Source organism: Heliangelus exortis, chromosome 26 (genome assembly GCF_036169615.1).
Source record: "Heliangelus exortis chromosome 26, bHelExo1.hap1, whole genome shotgun sequence".
Taxonomy (NCBI): domain Eukaryota; kingdom Metazoa; phylum Chordata; class Aves; order Apodiformes; family Trochilidae; genus Heliangelus; species Heliangelus exortis.
Genome location: NC_092447.1, coordinates 4,657,647 through 4,683,726, shown reverse-complemented (window position 1 = coordinate 4,683,726; position 26,080 = coordinate 4,657,647). Strand labels below are relative to the sequence as shown.

At 52.2% G+C, this 26,080-nt stretch overlaps 1 protein-coding gene across 1 annotated transcript; it reads right to left on the bottom strand.

The window, feature by feature from the left end:
- Positions 1-1,742: 1,742 nt before the first annotated feature.
- On the bottom strand, positions 1,743-25,671 carry SNX19 (sorting nexin 19). The gene is given in 12 exon segments (XM_071769140.1): positions 1,743-3,747; positions 5,297-5,384; positions 6,198-6,382; positions 16,189-16,318; positions 18,371-18,542; positions 18,815-18,911; positions 19,979-20,109; positions 20,344-20,463; positions 20,612-20,712; positions 22,260-22,398; positions 23,469-24,122; positions 24,124-25,671. Coding segments are annotated over 12 exon segments (2,820 nt in total). The 5' UTR covers positions 24,991-25,671; the 3' UTR covers positions 1,743-3,611.
- Positions 25,672-26,080: the final 409 nt, after the last annotated feature.

Here is a 26,080-nt window from a genome sequence, read left to right as displayed (position 1 = left end):
CATTGGATCAGCAGGGAGGCTCAGGCATTTTTACATTAGGACACTGGCAATATTCTCCTGGAAGACAAGAAGACTCTTTCCCCACCTGGAAGGACACACTTTAAGCCTTCATAAATCTGTGAAGAAACAGCAAGCCAGGAAAGTAAAGCAACACTGAGGAAAACCCAGAGTTGCCTCTCATCAACCCACTCACCAGCCTAAAGCACCCAAGAAGTGAGTTTCTAGCAGTCCACTGGGTTAAATGGGACTTAAATGGGACTTAAATGGGAGCTCAGCAGTGACAAGACAGGAGAGATGGCCCTGGACACCACCAGGCACAGACAAACCTAAGGCAGGTTCTGTTTTCAGCAGCTCAGCCAAGTGCTGGGGACCAACAAGTGCTCTGTGCACCAGTTGTACTCAGAGAAGGAAAAAAAAAAAAAAAAAAAAAAGACTTTGTAACCTAATAAGCAAATTCCAGACAGGAATTAGAGTATAGCATATCCAGTGGAGACAGGGGGCTGGAGTGGCATTAAGGTAGGAAGAATATAATTACCTGAACTGGCCACTGGCCAGGATAATGGTATTAATTTCTTTCAAGAAAGCCAGAAGTGCCAAAACCTGGATTTTGCATTTAAATCCAGAAGATGGCAAATCACAGCATCCTGATTCCATTCTTCCAACTTTTGGCTGGGGAGGGGGGGGAAAAAAAACCCAAACAAAAAAAAGTCTCCTGATCAGTTTTCACCCCTAATGTCTACAGGCTGGGGTTGTGGTGGGAAAACTCAGTCCCAGTTTGACTTGGGAAGCCCAGTGCCACCCCAGTAGTCAGTGATGCTCTGCTACAAGGCACACATCACCCAGGAAACCTCAACCCAGTCCCCAGAACTGGCCTGCAGGCAGTAAAAGCCCACTCAGTGACAAGGACAGGCAGAGGCAAGCTCTCCTTGTTTGATCTGGTATTAATTATCCCCTGTTCTGCAGAGATAAATGCTTAATCCTCTGGCTGTTGACACTGGAAAGGGACCAATCTACTCAGGGGTGGATATTAGAGAGGGGAACCAGGCTTCAGCTATGATCCCCCCATCACGTGCTGTGCAAATGCTCACTGGCTTGGGAGGAAATGGATTTCATGGGGTGTAGGGGATCTTTCTGTGGGAGAGATAATCCAGAATAACACATGACCCAAGCTTTCACTGTATCAGGTTTTTCTTCCTCTATTCCCCCCCCCTCTTTGATGGAATATTTCAAATTTCATGTGGAATTTCTCATTTTTCAGACATTCTCTGTTATTTCCTCAGAGCTTACCAGCTTTCCTCCTCCAGGTGAACTTCCTAAGCAGCAGTGCTCAAGGGATGAGAGATGAGTCTGCACTACCCCTGCTTCTCTGGGCTGCTGGGCTTCCAGAAGAAAGGCCAAAGATCACCAACACTGCTCCTCTGCTTTCACACTCACTGGAAACCCTAAATCAAGAAGTTGCCTTGTCAGGGAGAAAGAAGCAATGCTGGGTGCTGCCAGAGATGGGAAAACTCTTCCCATTTCTGACCAAGCTGCTGAGGACTTTGGGCTTTCCCATGGCTGAGCACTCCCACTTATGTGCCAGGGGGACAAACCACTGGCCCAGCCCCATTGCCACCAGCCCAGCTTTTTGGGAGCCTCAGGGAGATGCCTGCCCCTCACCTTCCCACTCCTTCCTGGGCTCTCTTGCCTCGTTCTTCTCCTGTCTTACAGGCAACAGAGAATTTTAAAGCCAGACGCAGAAACGAGTTTGAAAGAGAATATTATTGTACAGAGAATCAGAACAGAAGTCACAAGTGCTTGGGAGCACTGAGCTGCTCCCCATTTAACACCAAAACAGCTTCTCAGGACAGCAATCTTCCACTGGGTATACTGGGATGGCTGCACAAGGACACAAGAAAGAAGAGAGGGACTCTGTGCACAGTTCTTCTCCAAAACACACAAAACACCAAGCTCTGACTCAGGACAACATCTCCTGTTCAGCTGACAGGGGTGCTCTGGAGCTCAGGACCACTGCACTCTCTGCTGTACAGACTGATGAGCAGTCCCTGCCTCCAGGGAGCTTGCAGGCTAAGCAGGCAGTGCTGGGGGAAACTGAGGCAGGGGGGAATGAAGGGTTTTTCCCTCATAGCAGCTGCCTCTGGAAAGAGCGAAGTCTCTGGGAGTCACATCCCCTTCTCTCCAAACATCCCACAGGAGTATCCAGGCTCCAAGGAACAGCAGGCTCTAGGACACACCTGGAACACCCCCACAAGCTGTGATCCTGCATGGTTCCAGCTTGTGAGGTCTCTCCTTTGAGCTGCAGACAACACCAGGAGCAGAATCCCTTTGCTCAGCCAAGTCCAGCACTCTTCAGTTCATTATTTCACCAACACCAGGCCCACAAACCAGTCTGTCCTTTTCTCCACATCCCTATCTGCCCTGTCACAAACCTGACAGCTTGTAAAAAGGAAAAAAAAAAAACATCACTCCAGCCTTGGATGATCCAGGGAAGCAGCTGTCAGCTCAACATGCCATGATGTAAGAGCCTCCCTGGAAGCCTCTGCACACAGCTGCTGCAATTGCAGGCCTGGGAAACCACAGCCCAGTGACACTGCCACCAACAACACAGCTCAAGTGGTGACCTCAACCCTCTTCCTAAGGTCTAATCCTGCTGGCTGTCCATGACATGCATCTGGGATTTCTCCCAGCCCCAGAGGTGCTCACTCCTCTTCCAGAGCTCGCTGGAACTGGTGTGTGGCAGTTGCTTTACTTGCTGTCCATCACAGGGGGTCAGTTCCTTTTCTCCTCTGCCTTCCAGGTGACAACCTCTGGGATCCAAATGTCACTCAGCAGGCAAAATGCAAAGTATTCCTCAACTCCAGCTAAGATTCCCTTCCTCTTTAGCCTGGGGAAAGTTGTCTTTTCCAGGACCACAGTCTACCCCCTACTTGCCTCCTGCTGTTCAGGCAGCAGCAGATGCCAGAACAAGGCTGTCAGAGCAGGGACAGGGTGAGGCAGCTTATTTTTGTCCCTAGGGTAGGACAAAAGCTTGGATTTCTGCACTGCTTTCAACCTCCCAGTTCCCTGGGCAGTGGGGATGGGTCCTTGATGCTGACTTCAGGGCTCTCGTGGCCTCTCCATGCTCCATTCTCTCTCCATATTCCCTCTGGTGACATGGCTGGAGAGTGGTAGGCACAGGGAACAGCAGCAGGGACAGCACTTGGTCCTCCCTTCACCTCTTCTGGAGAAAGCTCTAGCAACAAGATACCATCTGGTACCACACCAAGCCTCTGCTTGCCAGTGCCTGCTGGAGAATGAGGCCACAAAACCAAATCTTTTTGCCTTGAGATGTTAAGAGAAGCTCAGAAATGTTGGGGCAAGCCAAGAGGGGCAGGTTGTGGATCCTCCTCAGACTGTCCTGCTCAGGCACCATCATTCCAGGCTCCCCCTCAGGTCATCTTCAGCTCCTGGGTTTAATCCATCACTCAGCCAAATCAGAGAAGGCTGGAAGCAGCCTCATTTAGCACTGGGTGGAAAAAATTCTTTACAAGAAGCTCCCAGATGTGTTCAGTGAACACTGAAAATCAAATCATGCCATGCCTGTGGCTGCTGCTCTCCTCCACCAGCCCTGGTTAATGTGCTGGAACTCCTGCTTTGTCCAGGCTACTGGAGGCAGACTGCACAACAGCTGAGCTCTCAAGCTCATGGTTGGAGCCCTTGAGGACCAGGAACTCCAGCAAAACATCCAAGAGGCAGAAAACCAGGTGCCTGAAATGCAAAGAAGACAAAAGGTTAGGCTGGTCAGGACACTTTGGAGCTGGGAGACACACAAAAGCCAAAGCTCAGACAAGGAAGAAGAATTCTGACTGCCAGCAGGGGGAAAACAAAAGCTCTCATCCCCTAAAATAAATGCTTTCAGGGATGGTTCAGGGTTTTTGCCACCCCTCCAAACTCGTGGGTGTTTGGAGCTGCTAAGCAGCACAGAAAACACCAATGCAGCTCCTGGAATGAGGTGGCACATGCATTCCTCTGCAGTTAATCACAAATATGTTGCTTTCCAAATGCACAGCCCTGGGTAAACACTATCTACACATCTCTGCAGCTCCCTAAGCTCTTTGAAAACCAACAAACTAAACCAGGATTGGGTTTTATTTCCTTTGACAGTCCCCTGACATCCACAAGCTAAGCTCAACAATATCATTAACAAGACTGGCTCAGTGATCTCCAGCCAGAATGAGGTTCCAGCCATGCACCTTCACAAGAAGGGAGTCAGATGCCCTTGGATAGCACCAGCCCAGATCAACAGCCAGAACCCTACCCACAAAAAAAAAGGGCAAATGGGCTGGTGAAGGGACTCGAGTACAGATCCTATGAGGAGAGGCTGAGGGAGCTGGGGGTGTTGAGGCTGGAGAAGAGGAGGCTCAGGGGAGACCTCATCACTCTCCACAACTCCCTGAAAGGAGGCTGGAGAGTTGGGCTGATCCCAATGGGATGAGGTTCAACATTCCAAGTGCCAGGTCCCGAATTTTGGCCACAACAACCCCATGGGGAGCTCCATGGGGCACAGAGTGGCAGAGAGGGACCTGGAAGGTGCCCATGAGCCAGCAGTGTGCCCAGGTGGCCAAGAATCCCAATGGAATCCTGGATGAGGAAGAGTGTGGCCAGCAGGCCCAGGGAAGGGGTTCTGCCCCTGGGGAGGCCACAGCTTGAGTCCTGTGTCCAGTTCTGGGCCCCAAAAATCAGGAAGGAGATGGAGGCCCAAAGGAGGTGAAGGGATCCAGCAGAATTCCTGTGAGGAGAGGCTGAGGGAGCTGGGGGTGTTGAGGCTGGAGAAGAGGAGGCTCAGGGGAGACCTCATCACTCTCTACAACTCCCTGAAAGGAGGTTGGAGCCAGGGGGGGGTTGGGCTCTTTTCCCAGGCAACTCTCAGCAAGACAAGAGGGCACAAGAGGTCTCAAGTTGTGCCAGGGGAGGTTTAGGTTGGACATGAGAAAGAATTTCTTTCTGGAGAGGGTGCTCAGCCATTGGAATGGGCTGCCCAGGGAAGGGGTGGATTCTCCATCCCTGGAGCTATTTCAAAAGAGCCTGGATGTGGCACTCAGTGCCATGGGCTGGGAACCACGGGGGGAGTGGATCAAGGGTTGGACTTGATGAGCTCTGAGGTCCCTTCCAACCCAGCCAGTTCTGTGATTCTATGATTCTATGATTTCTTCTGAGCCCAGAAGCCAGCAGCACAAATCTCATGGCAAAGCCCTGAGTGTAGCTTGCAGACCCCATCACACAGGTTATCAGGGTAAAGAGACTGAAATCCACCTACTTGTTGATCACAGGCTGACCCAGGGACTCCAGTACCAGACTCCAGCTCATCCGACATTTGCTGGGCCCAAGGATTTCTTGGATCACATCTGTCAGAGACAAAGCTTTAGGATCTGTACACTTCCACAGTTGTTAAAAAGAGGGTCAGTCTTCTGCTGGTGGGTCCTGAATCAAAATCTGTGATGGTGCTGGGAGCCTGAGGCATCTCATGCCCATTACCACAAAAGAAAACAGCCAGGGACAGGACTGAATGCCAGGAAGCATTCCAGCCTGGAAAGGCACATACTGGTGGCATTTTTTTCATCCCCAAAGGATAGGAAGGGCCCCTTACTCTGCAGAGGGGAGTTAAGAGTTCAGACTGCACCCCCAGGGATCAGGCAGCAGCTGCTTTAATGTCAGAGTTCCCTGTGTCAAACTTCAAGAGAGGGCAACCCAGTGCAGCTGGGCTTGTGATTTCAGTCCAGTGGAAAAGCCACTCTTGTTCAGAGCAGGAAGCCAAAGTTTTGCTTTATTGACCCTTCAGAGGGATGGACCCTGGCAGCAGGTGGGAGCACAGCCTGGCCCTGCTGCTCCTGAGCCCCATCTCCTCTGAGGTGGCCCAGCAGGACCAGCACTAACTCCAAGTGGCCCAGTCTGCATCTGGCAACCACCAGGATTCTCTCTGAGCTGTGCTGCTTCCCAAATGCTTATGCCAATTATCTAGAACTGGGAAGTTGAGGTGGTTTGGGTTTTTTTTTTTTTGCTTGTAGGAAGCCCTTCAAACCTCAAAGGTCACAACTGTTTCCCAGTGCCTTGGCACAAGGAGGCTCCAGCTCAGTGTTTACCCCATTTCCAGAGATGCCAAGGCACTGGTGAGCTCCCCAGCTCCTCTCCTAGCTGAGACATTCCTGGGACACACTTACTAGGCAGGATGCCCATCAGGCTCTGCAAGGCCTGTTCTGCTGCTGCTTTCTTCTGCTCCTCTGTCCTGGCTGGTTTAGGCACTGCTGGTAAAACTCCTCCAGGCCAGATGGATTCCTGCAGCAACTGGAGGTACTGGACCCAACGTTGGGTGCAGGTCAGGTTAACCACCTGGACTTCCAGCCATCTGTGGGCACAGAGGGAGAAAAAGGTCAGGAAAAGTCAGGCTTGGTATCAGCTCAGGAGTTTTCTGCCATTCAGAGGCCTTGGAGGGAGAGATGAGGTCGATGGGTAACTTAATGCAGTTTCCAAGTCCATCCTTTACACAGTTTTAATCATTCATCAGCTCCTTTCCCCCTGCACCAGAAATAGGAATATGGTCCCTATCTCATAGAAACAGACATGCAAAGTCACAGGGGGAAAGCCAAAGCCACAAAAAGCTCATTCTCCTGCCCACAGAAAACCACCAAAGGAGTAACTGGTCCCTGAAAGGACCCAGCTAAGGGATCTGACTGCCCTTAACCCCCTAAGTCATGCACAAGCTGACACAGAGCTGAAGGAACCATCAAAACTGCTGTCTGAGCTCTAAAACAACCCCTGTGTCTGACCAGGAGGACAGGAACACGTTCTGGTGACCCATCCTCCTCTCATCAGTTCCTCTCCTACCAAAAGAGTCCAGGGTCTCTTGCCAGGAGACCAAAACACACACTCCCAGGATGGCAAGGCACAAATATCCTCCTGCTTTGCCCTCCTCTCCCCCCCATGCTGCCAAACTCTGCTCTCTCCACCCGGGGCAAGCAATGAAATCACCTCTGCTCCCATCCAAAAAGCAAGGGAGGTGTCTGCCAACAAAACTCTTGGTCAGCTCTCCTGCTGGACCAAGACTGTGCCCCTTGAAATGGTAACAACCTGTAAATCCTGAGGCTGGAGGATGCAGATCCCCAGAGGGCTGGGAAGCCTTTGTGGCTTGCACCAGGAGATGTGTCCACACCACCCAAGTGCTGGCCAGGAAAAAGGCTCCAAATCAATCACACAGCCCTCCTCACCCTGACAAAAATCACCCCCCTGGGTACTAGCAAAAAACCACAGCTGTCAGTCAAAACCAACCACTGCCTAAAAACTTTCCCCTGAGAAAAAAGAGAGGTCAGGGGACAAACCCCTGGGTGCCACCGAGGGCAACGGGAGGGTCCCCATCAATATCCCAAGGTGACAGCCTGCTGCCACCAGCCTCAGCAGCAGGAAGGCTCCAGAGAAGAGAAGGCTGGGGCTGGGAGAAGGTTGTGATTTTGCCAGTACTTCAAGAGTCCCAGAGGAGAGGAATTAGCCAGCAGGGCCAGGAGACCCATTCCTTTTGGCAGCTGCTGTTCGTGCTTGCAATTCTGTCACCACTACGCCCCGGCAGCTCACAGTACATCCAAGAGCATGGGCCCTGCCAAGGCAAACTTTATTTAACCTGCACTCTGCCAGACTGTCTGCATTCTTCTCAGGCGAGGCATTTGGGCCAAGGGGGTGTCTTTCCCCACACCACCAGGACAAGAGGAGTGGAGGAGAGTCAGGAAAAGCAACACCTGGGCTGGCTCAGGAACAGCGTGGCCAGCAGGTCCAGGGAAGGGATTCTGCCCCTGTGCTCAGCCCTGGGGAGGCCACAGCTTGAGTCCTGTGTCCAGTTCTGGGCCCCTCAGCTCAGGAAGGAGATTGAGGTGCTGGAGCAGGTCCAGAGAAGAGCAAGGAGGCTGGGAAGGGATCCAGCACAAGTCCTGTGAGGAAGGGCTGAGGGAGCTGGGGGTGTTGAGGCTGGAGAAGAGGAGGCTCAGGGGAGACCTCATCACTCTCTCCAACTCCCTGAAAGGAGGTTGGAGAGTTGGGATGATCCCAAGGGGATGAGGTTCAACATTCCAAGTGCCAGGTCCCGAATTTTGGCCACAACAACCCCATGGGGAGCTCCATGGGGCACAGAGTGGCAGAGAGGGACCTGGAAGGTGCCCATGAGCCAGCAGTGTGCCCAGGTGGCCAAGAATCCCAATGGAATCCTGGATGAGGAAGAGTGTGGCCAGCAGGCCCAGGGAAGGGATTCTGCCCCTGGGGAGGCCACAGCTTGAGTCCTGTGTCCAGTTCTGGGCCCCAAAAATCAGGAAGGAGATGGAGGCCCAAAGGAGGTGAAGGGATCCAGCAGAATTCCTGTGAGAAAGGGCTGAGGGAGCTGGGGGTGTTGAGGCTGGAGAAGAGGAGGCTCAGGGGAGACCTCATCACTCTCTACAACTCCCTGAAAGGAGGTTGGAGCCAGGGGGGGGTTGGGCAGATATCAGTGGGACAAGAGGGCATGGACTAAAGAATTTTTTCCTAATATCCAACCTAAACCTCCCCTGGCAGAGCTTTAGCTTTAGCTCTGCCAGGGGAGGTTTAGGTTGGATATTAGGAAAGAATTCTTTGCAGAGAGGGTGCTCAGGCATTGGAATGGGCTGCCCAGGGAAGGGGTGGATTCTCCATCCCTGGAGATATTTCAAAAGAGCCTGGATGTGGCACTCAGTGCCATGGGCTGGGAACCACGGGGGGAGTGGAGCAAGGGTTGGACTTGATGAGCTCTGAGGTCCCTTCCAACCCAGCCAGTTCTAGGATTCTATACCTGCAAGAGGATGGCTGCTCCTCCAGCACCGAACGAGGAGGTTTTTAAGGATGCACACCTAGGAAAGAGCAGCTGCAAACGTAAAGAGCAGCATTAGACCAACTGAAAATAAGCCTTGCTGCAGCAGTCAGGGTGGTTATGGCTCAGGGAAAGGTCTCCAAGCATGGACAAGATTCCTGGTGATCCCACTGACTGGAAGTGAGGAGACACGGCCCTTCCGTTCAGCCTGCCCAGCACCCTCCAGCACTGATGTTGCTGCAAAATAATGCCAGAAATCAAAATTGTGGCTTCTGCCTCTCACAGAGGACAAAATGTCACAGGCATGGTCTTGCCTGAGAAAAGGCCTTGTTTGAAATACAAGTGCTCCAAAGGGTTTTTATCTCCAGCCACCTTGAACACCCTGGGTCATGTTAAGCCCTCCGGCCATCCCTAACCAAAGTGTTAAACTGAGGCTCCTCTAGGGGGGGGGAGAGCTTTCATTAACATGGTTTTTCATTAACATGGCTTTTCATTAATGTGTTTTCTGCTGCTCTCCTCATTGAGGAAACATTTGACAGGCAACAGAAGGGGAAAGACTTGGGGACAGAGCTGCAAACAGCACAACCCTGCAGCTCGGGAGCTCAGATTGAACACCGACTAAAAATTGAGCTCAGCAAGTCACTTGCCATCCCTAAAAAGGCTGCAAAAAAGCAAAGAAGCAGCTTGCTTTTTCTTAGGAGTGTTCCTAAAGAAGTGAAAAAAAAAAAAAAAAACTCAAATTAAAAAAAAAAAAAAAAAGCAATAGTGGGCAGAGTGAAAAGGGAACTTGGAGAAGACAGGACACATTTCCAGACAGCTCATGAACAGGCTGAGAACTGATGAGTGCTGGAAGGTCCCAGACAAACAACCTGCCATTCCTACCTTATTTATTTCCATCAAGCCACCAGAACCAGGCCACAAGGCCTAGAAGTACCCTCTATAAAACCTGATCACATGTGCCTGCACTGGAACTCTGCACATGCTTACAGGGCTCACTTCCCCCAGTTACAAACCACCACTGATGGGTATTTTGCTTTTTTCCCCTCAGTCTGGCAGATCACTGCCTTCCATTTTGGGAAGCCAAGGGCAGGATTTGAGGAATTGGTCTTGTCCCAGCTGTGCTGATGCCATGCAGGTTCCTGAGGAAAGACCCCATGGCATGTGCTCAGACAGAAGATATTTGCTGCCAGGGAAAGGGGGGAGAGAGACCCAAACCCAAAGAGCGGGCAAAAAAAAAAAACAGAAAAGAAAGAAGAAAGTGGAACCAAAGCTGGGTGCAAATGATGGAAGACTAAAGTTACCATGCCCTGGGTTCCTTTTTGCCAGGCTATCACTGTGGAGACCCTTTTTGGGGGATGCCCAAGACACAGGAGCAGCAGTGATGGTAAAGAGCAAAGCAGCTCCTCAGCTCTGAGCTGCAGCAGAACTCATGGAAGGTCACACCACTTTTTACTGAAAAATCCTCTCTATATAAACCCCAACTTTCTTTCTATGGCAAACTGACCTTTCCATCAGGCAAACTTGCTGCACCAGGATCAGGATTAACAGCTCACACCTCTCACACAAGAACTCCAAATATGTGCTGGTCCAAAAGCTGACCTTTGCCAACAGATCACTGATTATTTTTTTTTTTTACTATTAAAGGACTAAACATCTGAGATCCATGTGCCACATCAAAAGCACTCAGATGCCTTCTCCCAGGTAGAAATAAATCCAGCAACCAGCACAAATAGAACTGTCTTTCCTTTTTTTGGATGGCTGATGAGTTACTATTTCCACCCTGCTATTTCATGAAGAAATAGCCTTAATAAGAAAGAAAGAAAAACAAACCCATCACTGAACCATCTCCTTACACATCAGCTGAGACTGGAAATAGACAGAAAGTGACCTCCTGGGCTCAGACTTTCAAATGCTTTGATAACACCCAATGCAAAGAGACAGACTGCAGAGTCCTGGACGTTAGTCTGGAGGTGCATAACTTGCCCATGCTGTCAGGGTCCTCTCTTTGAAATAAATGCTGATGGAGGAATGAAATGGCTGCTAAAAAAGAGCTGATTTAATGCCATGGCTTAAGCTGGAACTCCAAGGTCAGCTGAAGGGGCACTCGAAGACAGGAAAGGCAGAAATGCCCTGGGAATGAGAAACCAGGCCTGGAGGGTACATACCTTGGCCCTCCTCTGGCACCTGGAAAGAAAAAGGGCTGCTGAGATGGAGCAGGCTATGGGGAAGACAAAGAAAGGGTCAGGAAGAGGGAAAACACAGTGTATGGACTTGGTTTTCCCTGGTTTCTGCAAGCTGGATGCACTCACTTAAGCAAACTACTCAGGGAGTTGATCTACAGAGAGCTCAGCTCAAGTAAAGGTTGGATTTACTTAGCCTGGCAAATAAAGATGGTCCAGAAATGGACAAAAAGACACAGAAATATCCTACTTCACAAACTCTTTCCTCCTCTGCTTTTCTTGTCCATCAAGGCTAGGGGAAGAAATGCAAAGTTCACTTCAGCTGTTGAGTTCAATATGCTGAAAAATTAAAATCTGAAGCAAGAGCAGCTGTGATTCCCCCAAAACTGGGGATGTGAAGGCAAAATAAACTGGGGGTGACACTAGGAAGAAAAGAAAGCCTCTACCAGCCTGCTTTAGCTTATAAACACAAATGGCTCTTTAAATACATCAGCTGTATGTAACAGTAGCTTGTCCAGCTCAACACCCACTACTTCCCACCCCAGAACCAGGCCTCCCTTTCCCTGGGGTCAGTTAACACCCTGTAGCTAACCAGAAGCTCAAAAAAAGGCCCCTGAGACCAAGGTAGTGAGAAGGATTTAAGGGGAAAAAAAAAAAAAAAAAAAAAAACCAACAAAAAAGCACCATCTGGAAAAGCAGAAAGCATTCAAGCAACTGACTTGTAAAATCAGCAAAAGCTGGTACTTAAATCACCAGACCAAACCTTCACAGCACTTGTCCCCCAAATTCCTCCCCAAATTGTGCCTCAAACCACAAGAATATGCTCAGGAAGAGCAACATTGCAATGCTTTGATGGTAAAGTTGTTCTGGGCAAAGCTTGTAAAGCTCTGCAGACCCAGCTGCAGCAGGCAGGCAGAAAAATGGAAAACAACAAAGGAAGAGTTTTCACCCCTAGGCTCAGCCTTTAGCACCTGCTGCTTCAGCCCTCATCCACCTTCTCTGCACAGCCACCACTGGCAGAGCAAACCCACACTTCTCCAGACCACCAGGAAACCCATTTGCAGAGGAAGGAAATGGGGGGGGAGGGGGAAATAAAATAAAATAAAATAAAATAAAAGCCCTCCGTGAATCAAAAAGAGCATCCCGAGTCCTTTAAAATTTCTGGCCAAAGACACAGAGGCAAAAAGTAAACTTTCCTCCTCTCCTTACTGGAAATGTTCCTGTCTCCTGTACCCCAGGGTGATGAAGTGTTTGACCAGTGAAGCAGTGGCCTTGGGGCCAAGTGCCCTCCCCTCTGTGTTTTGCCAGCTCCAAGCACAGCTCCACCAAAGGGCAGCAAGGAACAAATCAAGGCTGGAAGGAGCTGACATTTGGTAACATTTCCAATGGATGTGCCTTGATTAAAGGCAAGGTTTGAATTCCTGCAGTGAGATGTGGAGCTGGCACAAACCCTGCAAGAAGTGGGGATGCAGGACGTTGCCTCCTCTCTGCCCCAAAGAGCTCATCCCCTGTTACCTGTGGGCAGGCAAGCTCAGCTTGGTGCTGGGATGGGGGGCACTGCTCCCCCCAAAACAAACCTGCTGAAAAAAACCCCATGGGAACACACAGGGCTCCAGTGTCTTCTCCCTCCAGTGAAGCAGCCTTACAGCTCTGGGTTATTTTGCTTTTCTCAAGTTGTATCTCCCTGCCATGTCCTGGGGCTCAGAAAAGGGGAAGAAAGCGACGTGATTTTAAAAAAAAAAAAAAAAAAAAAAAAAAAAAAAAAAATGTCCCAAACTGCCCCTTGATTTTTAACAAAGCATCCTGGATTTTGATAACATCTCCATCAAGTATTTATTGAGCCAATTAAGCTCAGCAGTGCCCCAGGGAGAGGACAGGCTGTCTCAGCCAGGTCCTGCTCTGAGCAGATTGCTTCATTAGCCCACTTCAGAATCAAAATACATTAAAAAGACCATTAACCCTTCCCAAGCTAGGGAAAACTCCAACCAACCAGGAGACATGATTTCCTCCCAACCTTTTTCTTCAGCTGTTGGATCTGAAATAGGAAGTCGTTGTGGTTTCTTTTTCATCTAGAAAAAAAAAAAACCCAACTTTGGCACTAGCTAATTGCTGAAACAGAATCAGAAGGAAAAAAGAGAGATACAGTTAAAATAATGTTGCAATTGTTATCAAAGCACAGAGTGCTTGCTTCACTCTAGCAGCTGTTTCTGGAAGAATGCTGCTTCTAAGAAGAGGAAAAAAAATTTGTTTGGGACAGAGATTCAAAGCTGGATCCAAAATTTCCAGGTGCTTGGAGACAACTGAATCAAGGCCTGTCTCCAACTTGATTTTTTTTTATTTACTTTACATGCACACACGAAGACACACACAGTCCCCAAGATCCCTTCTGCTCCCATACCCCAGCCCCAGGGTTCCTACAGCCCCAGTACCACCACCCCAATGCAGAGATGAGGCAGGAGATGCCATCAGGTGCTTCTCCTACACCCAAGCTCTGGGGATGGATTTTCAGGCATCACCACAGGGGACAGAACCTGTGCTGCCACGTGAAGAGCACAAAGCAACCCAGGGCTTTTTTTAGAGGGATCACAGGGATGGAACTGGGTGACACGGACAGCCCAGCTTTGTACTGACCCCCTGTACAATCCAGCACCCTGGGGAGGTGTCTGGCTCACTGCCCCAGCTCTGGGATGTGTTCCCTGGGTGGCCAGGGCTGGGCAGAATTGCTTGCCCATGGGCAAGGTGTTTCCAGCCAGCCCAGGGCTGCAGGTGCTTGGCTGGTTTACTCAGGGACATTGAAGAGGGTCAGGCTGGTGGCACTTTCAAGTCAAGAGGATCAAAGAGGCTGCCAAGGGTCTTTGGTTTTGCCAGTTCTGCTAGCACAGAGATCAAGGAAGAAAGAAAAAAAAAAAAAAACAGAGAAGAGAAAACCACCCAGCAACTCCCTGAAGCTCTGAGCTCCTTGACTCACATCAGCAGGACCTGGTGGCTGTCACCACAGCTGTCCCCAGCCCATTGCAGCACTGGCAGACCCCTGACCCAGTGCCCATGGTGCCACTGTTGGGGACAGAGGGAGGGCAGGGTGACAGCCACAGGGCAGCTTACATGCTTGCCATGTATTTTTAACAACTCTTTGACTCGCGAGGCTCTAAAAAAGCACCAAGATTCTCCAACTGCTCTTTAGTTCTTCCACCAAACACCCCCCAGAGCCCAGAATAGCTCCATCTTCTATTCCTCTCTGCACACAGGTCCCTCTTGCAGCCTCCCCAGGAAAGCAGGATCCCTGTTTTCAGCCCCTGGGAGGGAAGGGAGAGGCAGAGCCGGGCAGTGGGTTTGGTTACGGGCACAAACCGAGCGTGTGGAGAGAGCTGCTGGAAGCTCTCCTCAGCCCCTGGGCCATCCCTGCCCCTCTCTGTCTCTTCTCTCAGCTCCAAAAAAGGATGATTCCCTGTTAAGAGAATGGGATGAGGGCTGCAGGGATACAGGGATTGCACAGGCACAGCCTCTCCCCTTTTTACTTAACAATCCCTTTTTCGGTCATGGAGCCTTCCTCTCCCCGGCTGCCATCAAACTGACAGGAGGCAGGGGAGATGGATAATGCCTGGCTCCAGCTATTCCAGCTATGGAAAAGAGGGAAAAGAGGAGCGTGGTGGGATGCTCCCTGCAGAGAAGAGTGAATGGAGCCAAGGAGAGATGTCCCACAACCCTCAAGACCACAGGCACAGCAGCCGCTCAGCATCACCACTGCGGTCATGCTGGGGGAAAAGGTGCCCAAAAGAGCAGGGGATTGGCTCTCTGGAGGAGCTGAACACTTAATTCTGGGTGTTTTTCTTGATTCTTCTGCTCTGGGATGAGGCACACTCAGTGCAAAGCAGGAGTAAGGCCCACCAAGGCTGCAGGGGCAGTGTGCTCCTCAAAGGCAAGCTGGCAGAGGGGTATCCAGCAGCAACCCCCTTCCTCACCCCCAAAACCCTGCTGGGACACCCCTAACCCAGCCACAGATGGGAACAGGGAAGGATCTCATCTCCTGGAGGGACCAATGCAAGTCCAGAGGCTGTATTTGCACCCTGTCCTCATCCTGACACCAGGGACTCCCCAACACCACCCCCAGCCACAGGTTTGCCTGCAGCAAAGGTGGCTTCACCCAGGCAGCTACAAACACCTTCACCCTCACACTGTTCCACTTCCCAGAGCTCCTCCACTTCCCAGAGCTCCTCCACTTCCCAGAGCTCCTCCACTTCCCAGAGCCAGGCATGTGCTGTGTGTATGACAGATTCTCTAGTGGAAAATACCAAGAGGGTGAGCAGGACACAGCTTATTAGGAGGTGATGACGTGCCTGCCCAGGCTCTCATCTGTGCTAACACACAGGGATTGAGTTCCAGCTCATGCCCCCAAGAGACCAGAGCCCATTTTGGAGAAGTGGGAGCAACACCCACCTCACTCCACCCTAGGAAACAGACTTGGGAATGATGGCCAGCAGCCCCTGACCTCAAAGTGCTTTGGCAACCTCTGCTGACAGCAGCCTCCATTACCAGATGGGTTACAACGTGCTGCCCTGCACATTCTGACACTGGCTTTGAATGCCTGTGAGAGATAAAATGGTGCAGGAGTGGGAAAAGCATTGTTCTGAGATTCCCCCTAGCCAAAGTCCTTCCAGGAAGGCTCCTTTTTACTCTCAAGGACCATGTCCTCAGCTTGGGACAGTCACCAACCTACACAAGAAAAGAGGAATGCTGTGTGTGTGTGTCTTGGCCTGGTGCCTTACCACACACAGGCACTGGCCCCAGGACAGCTTGGCACATCCATCCCAGCTGGAAAGGAAGTCTGTGGGGAACTGCCCAAGGAACAGGCACCACTGGCCCACCACAGACCAGAGAGGGGGGCACCAGTGAGAGCAGAGACCCTGGGAAGCTTCACTCTGAGCTGTTACTTGACAAATCCCTGTTCCTTGTGCCTGTTTAGTCTTCTTCCTACCAAAGGAGAAGCTGAGAGCCTCAGAAGCAAGAAACCAGCTAAGATTTTTACTCTACATACATCTGACATCTTTAAAGAACCTCGTGGTTTGGGGTGAAAGCAAAGCATTTACCTGCATGCAGGCAGGAGGCTCCATTTTAGACTAACTCCAAAGGCAATGCCACCTCCCAGAGCTGTGAGGTTCTTTGCCAAGGTCTTACCTTTGGATGAGGGTCCCAAAGAGCATGTGGAAAACCTTCTGGATGCCCTCTGTGCACAGCCAGCTCCAGTGATCCACCAGCAGCAGACGAAGCACATCCAGGGCCAGATCAGCCAAAGCAGTCTCTGAGTCTACCAGGAGAAAGAGGAAAGGGGGAAGAGGAAAGCAACTCGAGTGGGAATCACTCTCCAAACCTCACTCTTTTCCCCAGCAGCCTCCCTGACACTCTCCTCCCCACCCCAGCACCCCAGATGTCCTGTCCCCCCAGGTTCCTCTCATTCCCACTTCCATCCAAGCAGCCCCAACCTCCCTGCCAAGGGGCACCCCAGACCAGGAGGTGTCTGCTCAGTTCCTTCTCACTTAAACCCTGGGTTTATCAAACTCTGCTCCAAGTCAGGTTCAGAGTGTTCAGAAGAGCTGACAGAGAAAGCAAGGACTGTAACCAAGGAGAAAGGAGTAGTTTTCCCACTCTTCCAGCTCGTTTTCCAGGTCGGTTCCATGCTGCCATCGTGTGGCACGTCCGAGCCTCGGCAGGAAAATGGATGAACCAAAAAAAAAAAAATCCCAAATGCCCACATATCCCTGGTGACACAGCCCTGGGGCAGCAAAACTTCTCTCTGCTCCTCGGGAGGATGTCAGAGCCAGCAGCACAAAGCCATTCTGCTTGCTAGAGAAGCCTTTTTAGGCTGCTTGGCCCCAAAAGATGGTTGGGGTTAGGCAGAACAAGTTTTCTAATGTACCACAAACCTGCCTGAGGCCAGAACTCCTAGGACAGGACCCTACCCTGAGGCTACTGTTGGCAGACTGAGGGTCCTGGGCAGCAGCTTCCCCTTCCCTGACTTTTCAGCCAGAGAGCCAAGACCATGCACACACAGAATTTCCTGCCAAAAAGAAAAGGGAGGGGAATTCTAGATCCCAGCACATTTTCCCTCCTCTTCCTCTCCCAGCTGCATCCAAGCTGGACTAATTAACTCCAGGCCATCTCACTTGGCAAAGACAGGGCACAAGTGCATTTGGTGGCTCTTGCTCTGGGCCAAGCACAAGTTCCTCCTCTCTTGCTTCACCCTCTGAGACTCAACTTCCCTCTGCAAAAAAAAACCAGAGCAGGCTGCTCAGCTTCAGCAGAACCTCCCTGCAAAAAGCCTGCTCAGCAAGCTCTGTTTATTCCTCTCCCATCCAAGTCCCCTTTTCTCAGGAAGCTGCTGGCCAACCTCTTCCCAGAAGTCACTCAGTGAGCAGACAGGGACACTGGTTGCCTTTTTAACCAGCTGCAACCCAGACATTTCATCCCCCTTTACCCTGCCAGACCAGCTTGCCCTGGCTGGGCTCTGAAGCAGCAGAGACCTGCAGGCATTTGACATCATTTATGTTAAATTGCATTGAATTTCCTGAAGAGTTCAGCTCATTTGGCCTGTCCCTATCAGAGCACTGGTCTCTGATTCCAGTCCTGTTCCCAAACAGCCCCAAACCAACCCTGGGCATGTGTTCAAAGGTTAGAGGCAAAGCTGGTAGCACAGGCTGAGGATTCAGAATACCAGACCCATCCTGTCACAGCCATGTGCCTCTCAGGTCAGAGCTTGCCAAACTTGAACCACTGGAGTGAAATTTTTTGGGCAATTCCAGCTGATACAGCTCAGCTATTCCAAGAAAAAGATTAGAGAACATATTTTTGCTTGCTTCTAACTGGTCTGAGGAACTGCAGCACCCTTACACTCCAGGACTTCATCATCAGAAAGCAAAGATCATTCCAGATTTCCTCTTCCCATCAAATTTTTTCCAAACTTAACTGAGCCTCAAAAGGCCCTTTTATGACACATGGACAGATCAAGGCTAACTTGAGACTACAAAGAAAACATTTTGGCCATTTTTTGATTTCTAAGAATCTGAGTTTCTAACACTGGCTGTTTCATCAGCATGTCCTTAAGAAACTTCTTTCTGTAACAACTCTGCTGAGTACCCCAAGGTGAAGATCTCCAGTGACACAACTGAGCCAAGACCCAATTTTCTCCCACCAGCAATAAAGAGCAGAGCAACCACCTCACAGGACTGCCAAATCTCACCCTTCCTTTCCCTTTCACCAAGGTGCAACAGGCAGGAGGAGCAGATCCTCACACTGAAGCCCTGTTGGAGCTGTTGGGGAGGCAACACAGAAACAGAAACACCAGCAGAGGGACTGAGCTCACCAGAATCCAGATGTGCCCTCTGCTCCGAGGTGCTCGGCCCATCCACATCCTCCTGCATGGAGCTTTCCTTCACTTCTCTGCCTCCCTCACCTTTGCTGGATGCTGTTTCCAGCAGCTTCTCCTGCTTCTGGATGAAGGATTCCATAGCTGCCAGAGAGAGGGTGCCAGAGACCTAGAGGAAAGCACCAGTGTCTGAGTACCAGAGCAGCAAGGTGTACACAGCCAGAGTTGAAGAGATACACAAGGTCTCCACTGCCCAGGCAGCCTCCCACCACCTGGTTTGCACCTTGTTGTAGCCAACTAGGGCTCCTCAGTGCCTTTCTGCCACGTAAGAACAAGGCTGCAGCAGCCCCAGCCCTCATCCATGTGGATTATTCCAAGCCAGCACCCAAACAAGGCAGCAGGTTGGATCCCAAAGAGATTGGCAGAGGAATCTGAACTCACAGTGCTGCCCTCCCTGATGGAGTAGACAATCCTGTCATGAACTTCACTCCCACTCAGCACTGGGGTGATTTTACTGGATGAGAACCTCAGCCTGGACCTGAAGAAGGAGAGACAGGGCACAATCAGTCTTCTCTACAAGCTGTGAGCAACAAGTTTCTCAGCCTCAGCCAAGAACCTGGACCAACAATCTTCATCATCCCCAAGCTAAGAAGTTTGCTTAGACCCACTGAGGCTTAAAATAAAAATAAAATAAATGCCCCAGGAAAACTGGCAATAAAAGCACACAACAAAAGCATCACAGCTTTTCCTCAGCTATGGAACTCAAAGGCTTTTTAACACTCAGCACATAAATCCACCTTCTTCAAGAGGTTTATGTACAAGTTCACATGCAGATGCTGGCACTGCTCTTCAGAGAGGCAGGAGCATGGCAGCTTAAAACTGGGGCTTAAAATAAAAATAAAATAAATGCCCCAGAAAAACTGGCAATAATAGCACACAACAAAAGCATCACAGCTTTTCCTCAGCTATGGAACTCAAAGGCTTTTTAACACTCAGCACACAAATCCACCTTCTTCAAGAGGTTTATGTACAAGTTTACATGCAGATGCTGGCACTGCTCTTCAGAGAGGCAGGAGCATGGCAGCACACCCAGGGAAGTGTTCAGAGAAACCTCTGAGATGCAACATAACCACCAGGATTGTGAAATCCAATTATAAACAGGCACACACAGACAGGAGGAGAGGAAAGGGTGGTTGGGATTGTGGGAGAAACTGTAGAACAGCCTGTTTATTGTTAAGGAATGTCCTGTTCAGCCAAGATGCTTTAAGACTTATTTTTTTAGTTTGTCTCTTAGTCCAAAGCAGCTTTTTTTTCTAGCAAAACAACACTTAGCCAGAAAAACAGCTACACTTGTGCTGAAATCTTTTCTTCTTTAAGGGAAGATTCAACTGTTGAGCCCAGGGGGGCACTTCAACTGCCTGCAACACCAAATAAACACCTGGAGAGCAAGATGGATGCAACCTTCAACACTGCTCCCAGCATGCAAGGTGACATGGTGACATGTTAACCACAGGGGAGAGGGAGGAGACCTTCAGGTAGACAACTTAGAGCTGTATTTTGCTGTGACTCAGTTTGTGCACACATTTAAGGTCACAAAGCCCTTACTTGTTGGCTTTCTTCCCATCTGTCTGAGATTTCCCCTCCACTTCAGACTCACTGAGTTCTTCTGTGGGGCTCTGGGGCTCTGACCTGGGGAATGCTGTCTTCAAGGTGTCCACGATGGCATTGACAACTATCTGCAAAAGCCAGGAGTGCTCTCAGTTACTGAATGGATTTTTATTCCTTGAACAGCAATGAGATTTGAGATCTCTGCTGTATTTTCTATTAAAAACCACAGGCTCTTTGAGAGGAGCTCTGCCTCTTGCTGGTTTGATGGCTTTCTGGGCAAACTCAGCCCTGAGAGCATTTTTTTTGTGGCTACTGCTGCATGTAGACACCTTCTCAAGTGTTTGATAATCTCAAGTTCCCACCTTGTCTATCCTGGAGACAACAAAGGGCTTCTTGACAAAGGCAATCCTGGCATCAGTGTTCAGGGCCAGGAACTCCTGCACCTCCTCACTGTTTGCAATCTCAGGGACTGCACACAATTGCTGCAAGGAAAAATGGAGCTTTAGGGCTTGGAGTCAACTTCCCAGCATGACCTTGGTCAAATGGAGGTGAAAGAGATTTGCTGCCAGTGCCAGAGCTGCCCTGAGCACTGCTTTCTAGCTTGCAGGGGCACCCAAGGGACTCTCTCACCTTCAGAAAAGATTCTAGCTGACTTTTCCTGGCTTCCACTTTATCACTGTCCATGTTTCCAAAGGGGAGCTCAGGGAACAGTTTCTTGGGGCCTTTGATATCTGCAAAAGAAAAAGCCATCAGCCAACTCAAGGAAACCACAAGAAAAATGAAATTAAAAATTAAAATCCTCATGTTCTCATGCTTTAGGCAACACACTGCCCAGCATCAGCCCAAGATTTTTTGTCCCTCAGATCAGGGTGGCTGATTCAGACCTTAAAATCCACAGAGCATTTGGGTTCTGCTGTCATCATGCCACCTGTTGTTACAGAAGCAAGAACAGCATTTTAGCACAAGGACAGCAGAGAACTCAGAGTCCCAAAATTCTCAGCAGCAGGGCAATCAAAAGCTCAGAACTGGCAAAAAAAAAAAAAAAAAGGATAAGGCAGGGAGATGCTAAATCCCACAGAGCTTTCTATATAAGAAGCATTAGAAAAATATTTTCTGTTTTCATAAAGCTTAAATTCAGCACACTGCTCTGCTTGTTTGCAAACAAGATGCTTGCAGTGTTCCTCTACATCTCTAAGGTGCAAAACTACAAAAGGGAGTGTTTTGATCTGAATGGCAACTCAGATGTCTGGAAACAGTGGTCAAAAGGAAGAAATTTCTCCTCTAGTCAGCTCTGAGCAGAGTAAGGAGATGGACAAGACCAGAGCTGCAAAGGCAAAGTGGGTTATCCTCAGGGCAGAGGAGAATGGACAAGGAGGAAGAGGTGGTGAGGTAAGGAGGAGGAGGCAGAAGGGAAGAGGAAGAGGCCAAGGAGAGGCCGAGGAGGAGGAGGGTGTGGTGAGGAGGAGGAGGAGGCTGTGAAGAACAGCAGGAGGGTGTGAGGAGTAGGAGCAGGGTTTGAAGAGCAGGAGAAGGGTTTGAAGAGCAGGAGGAGGCTGTGAAGAGCAGGAGGAGGCTGTGAAGAGCAGGAGGAGGCTGTGAAGAGCAGGAGGAGGCTGTGAAGAGCAGGAGGAGGCTGTGAAGAGCAGGAGGAGGCTGTGAAGAGCAGGAGGAGGCTGTGAAGAGCAGGAGGAGGCTGTGAAGAGCAGGAGGAGGGTGTGAGAAGGAGCAGGAGAGTGTGAGGAGTAAGAGGAGGGTGTGAAGAGCAGGAGAAGGGTGTGGTGAGGAGCAGAAGAAGGATTTAAGGAGCAGAAGAGTGTGAGGAGGAGGAGGGTGTGAAGAGCAGGATGAGGGTGTGAGAAGAAGGATGAGGATTTGAGGAGGAGCAGAACATTGGTGTGAAGAGCAGGACAAGGGTGTGAAGAGCAGGTAGAGGGTTTGAGGAGGAGCAGGAGGGTGTGAAGAGAAGGAGAAGGTTGTGAAGAGCAGAACCATGATGTGAAGAGCAGGAGGAGGGTGTGGTGAGGAGCAGGAGGAGGGCATGAAGAGCAAGAGGAAGGTGTTAAGAATAAGGCTGTGAGGAGGAGCAGGAGGCCCTAAGGAGGAGCAGGAGGCCCTGAGGAGGAGCAGGAGGCCCTGAGGAGGAGCAGGAGGCCCTGAGGAGGAGGGCGTGAGGAGGAGGACAAGGCTGTGAAGAGGAGCAGGAGGAGGGTGTTTGAGGAGCAGCAGGGTGTGTAGAGCAGGAAGAGGAGGATCAGGAGGGTGTGAGGCAGGTACTGACTCTTGAGCAGCTTGCGCAGTTCTGGTTTCTCCTCCAGCCGGGTCTGGAGGTTGAGGAACTCGCGGTAGCGGCGATTGACGGTGTGATAGGCCAGCTGGGGCAGGCTGCCCACGGCCTCCCCTTCCAGGGCTGTTTCATACTGGGGAGGAAAGGCAACAGTCATCATCTGCAGACACCCCAAAACCCAGCCCGAGGGGCTCTGGGCTCTGATGGCCCTCCAGAGGGGTCTCACCCAGCAGGTCACAGTCAGTCACAGAACCCACACACACACAACCCCAAACACTCACAACCCCACAGCCACAAAATCCCAGAATCTTTTGGGTTGGAAGGGACCTCAGAGCTCATCAAGTCCAACCCTTGCTCCACTCCCCCCGTGGTTCCCAGCCCATGGCACTGAGTGCCACATCCAGGCTCTTTTGAAATATCTCCACGGATGGAGAATCCACCCCTTCCCTGGGCAGCCCATTCCAATGTCTGATCACCCTCTCCACAAAGAAATTCTTTCTAATGTCCAACCTAAACCTCCCCTGGCACAACTTGAGACCTCTTGTGCCCTCTTGTCTTGCTGAGAGTTGCCTGGGAAAAGAGCCCAACCCCCCCTGGCTCCAACCTCCTTTCAGGGAGTTGTAGAGAGTGATGAGGTCTCCCCTGAGGCTCCTCTTCCCCAGCCTCAACACCCCCAGCTCCCTCAGCCCTTCCTCACAGGACTTGTGCTGGATCCCTTCACAGCCTCCTTGCTCTTCTCTGGACCTGCTCCAGCACCTCAATCTCCTTCCTGAGCTGAGGGGCCCAGAACTGGACACAGGACTCAAGCTGTGGCCTCCCCAGGGCTGAGCACAGGGGCAGAATCCCTTCCCTGGACCTGCTGGCCACGCTGTTCCTGAGCCAGCCCAGGATGCCATTGGCCTTCTTGGCCACCTGGGCACACTGCTGGCTCCTCTTCAGCTTCCTGGCAATCCAGACTCCCAGCTCCCTTTCTGCCACTCTCTGCCCAGCCTGGAGCTCCCCAGGGGGTTGTTGGGTTGACCTCAATCCCATGGGAATCATCCCAGATCCTCAAAAGGAATCCTGGGGAGGGCTGCACTGCAGGGCAAATCCCTCGTGAGGAAGGGACTGATGAAAACAAAGGGAACAACAACAACAACAAAAAAAAAAAAAAAAAAAAAAAAAAAACCTGGGAAAAGGGGAGAGTGTTGAGGAAGCCTTTACCTTGACAGTGTAGAGGGTGTAGGGGTGGAAGCCTGTGCCACTGTGCTCCCGGGCAGTGATGGTCCCAGTTATCCTCAGGTTCTGGATGACAACTGGGCCATCAGGGCTGCTGAGGGGCTCGAAGCTGAAGGTGCTGATGGCAGCTGTTGGGGAGGCTGTGAGCAGGGACAGAGTCTGCCCCGGGTCCAGGGGGCTTTGTGCCAACCCCTCTGCTGCTCCCAGATCCCTCCCCAAGCTGGAGGGCCTCTGTGAAGAGGACTTGTGGAGAGCAGCTGAGCTCTCCTCTTCCTTCTCAGCTGCTGGCTCAATCTGGATGTCAGGGCAGGAGCTCAGAGCAGGAGTGGAGCTGGGCAGCAGGCCAGGGTCTGAGGTGGTGACAACCCCTTCCTCCAGGTCCCCCACCCCATTCTCTGAGGTGGCTGCTCCCTCCAGCACAGCTGCCACGTCCTGGAGAGGTTCAGGGAGGAGCTCTCCCATGGGGGAAGGTGCCAGCAGCTCCATGGCCTGGGCTGCATCAGGCAGAGGGGACTCCAGCTCCAAGCCCTCACAGGGGAAGAGGGAGCCCAGGGCTCGTGGGCAGAGGAAAGGCTCCTCTGGGGGGCACATCCTGCTCAGCACCTCCTCTCCCTCCTCCCCAGCACCCCCCACCTCCCTCCCTGGCACAGCTGGAGCCCTGAGGGGGGGTGGGCAGCCCTGCAGGGGTGGCATCTGCCTGCAGAGGGGAAGGCACAGGCTGTGGGGGTGCAGGGGGGGGCTCCTTTCTCCGAGGTTTTTTGGAGAAAGCCCCAATGAGCAGCAGGTTGATCCAGTCAGGATCTGCCATCTTCCTGATGGCTGGCAGCAGCACGTTGCAGGCAATCAGCTCCACCACCACGAAACGGCCCGTCCTGCTCTCCAAGTGGGAAGGGGGCACCAATTCCCTCAGGAATTTCTCCACGGCTGCTCGGGCGTAACCCACCTCAGCTGCCGGGTTGCAGAGGGCAGGATGAGGCCCTGCCAGACCACTGTACACTTGCCACAGGCTCTTGCTGCTTTCTGAAGGCTTCTTCAGAACCTCCCTGGCCCGGAGGTAACACTGCAAGTGGTGGCCACAGAGGAGGAGGAGGCGTTGGGCCAGGGCTCTCCTCTCCACTCTCCCCATCCGTGTCCTCAGCTCGCTGGCCAAACCCTTCATGGCCTTTTCCACCTCAGCCTCGAAGGTCGCCTCGCTGCTCACCGTCTGGTACCAGGAAGCCACGAAATCCCTCACCACTTTCTGGATGGTGCAGGAAATCGCCCTCTCCAGACGCCCCTCCTCCTCCGGGCTGGGAGGGGGCGGCCGCAGGGAAGGGACAAAATGCTCCAAACGGAGGCACCGGCCCGGGGGGGCGAGGCTCAGGGGTCCCAACCACCCCCCCAAGGCCAGCAGGCTCCCACACAGCAAGCCCAGAACCCGCAGATCCAGCAGAAGCAGCGTGGCCAGCACCGAGCCCAACGTGGCCACCAACACCCAGGGCACCCGACGCGGCCCCTGGGCTGGCATGGTGGGGCTGGGCTGGCCCTGGCCTTACTCCAGCACTGCCACCACAGCCTCGGAGGGATCAGCTCAGAGGGTTGCCAGGCTCCCACCCCCCGGGCTACTCAGCACGGCCCTGACGTTGCCACAGCTCAGCCCGGGAGCGGCTTCCCCGGGTCCCTGGGGGGGGGACGGGACGGGACGGGACGGGACGGGGCCCAACAGGCAGCGCTCCTTTCCCCGGGTTCCCCGGAGCCCTTCCCCGGGGTTCCCCAGGGCCCCGCTCACCTCGCTCCTCCCCGGGGCCCTCAGCACCTCCGCTCCCTTCCCGGGGCCTCCTCACCGAACCGGCCCCTGCAGAACCTGCCCCACCTCCCCGGAACCGCTCCCCAGCCTCCAAAGCTCACCCCGCTGCGGGTGCTCACGCCCATTCCCCAGCGGTACCGACCCAAAAAAAGCCGAAGCGGCTCCGCGGTACCGCCCCGGGGGTTACGAACTCCGGGCGCCATGGGCGCCGTCGCTTCCGCTTCCGCCTTCCTCTCTCTCCTCCTCTCCTCCTCTCTCCTGCTCCTTCTCCGCAGCGCCCCCTGGCGGCCGGGCGGGGTTCAGCCGCTGGGCAGTGGCTCCGCGGAGGGGGATGCGGTGGCCACCGCGGGCGAGCGGAGAGTCCTGGGGGCTGGGGGGGAACTGGGGGTGTCCTGGGAGGGTCCTGGGAGGGTCCTGGAGGCTGGGGGGGACATGGGGTTGTCCCGGGGGTATCCTGGGGGTGTCCTGGGGGCTGAGAAGGTCCCGGGGGTGTCCGGGGGTGTCCCGGGGGCTGGGGGTGCCCTGGGGGTGTCCCGGGGGTGTCCCGGGCAGCGGGAATTCCAAAGAGGGGGCCGGAAGGTGATGGGAGGTGATGCTCTGCCCTGCGCTGGCTGGGGAAGGGGGTGGGGTGTAGGGTTCCCAGGTTTAAAAATATCCCCCCCAAAAAAAAGAGTGGAAAAAGTTTTCAGGGAAGCTCCCAAGTGTTTAGAGATCACCTGACAAGTTCACACCATCCTCCTGTTTAACGGGATTGCTCCACTTTGAAATTCAGAGCTTACACTGAAGTACTTCAAATACAGATACTCTGAGC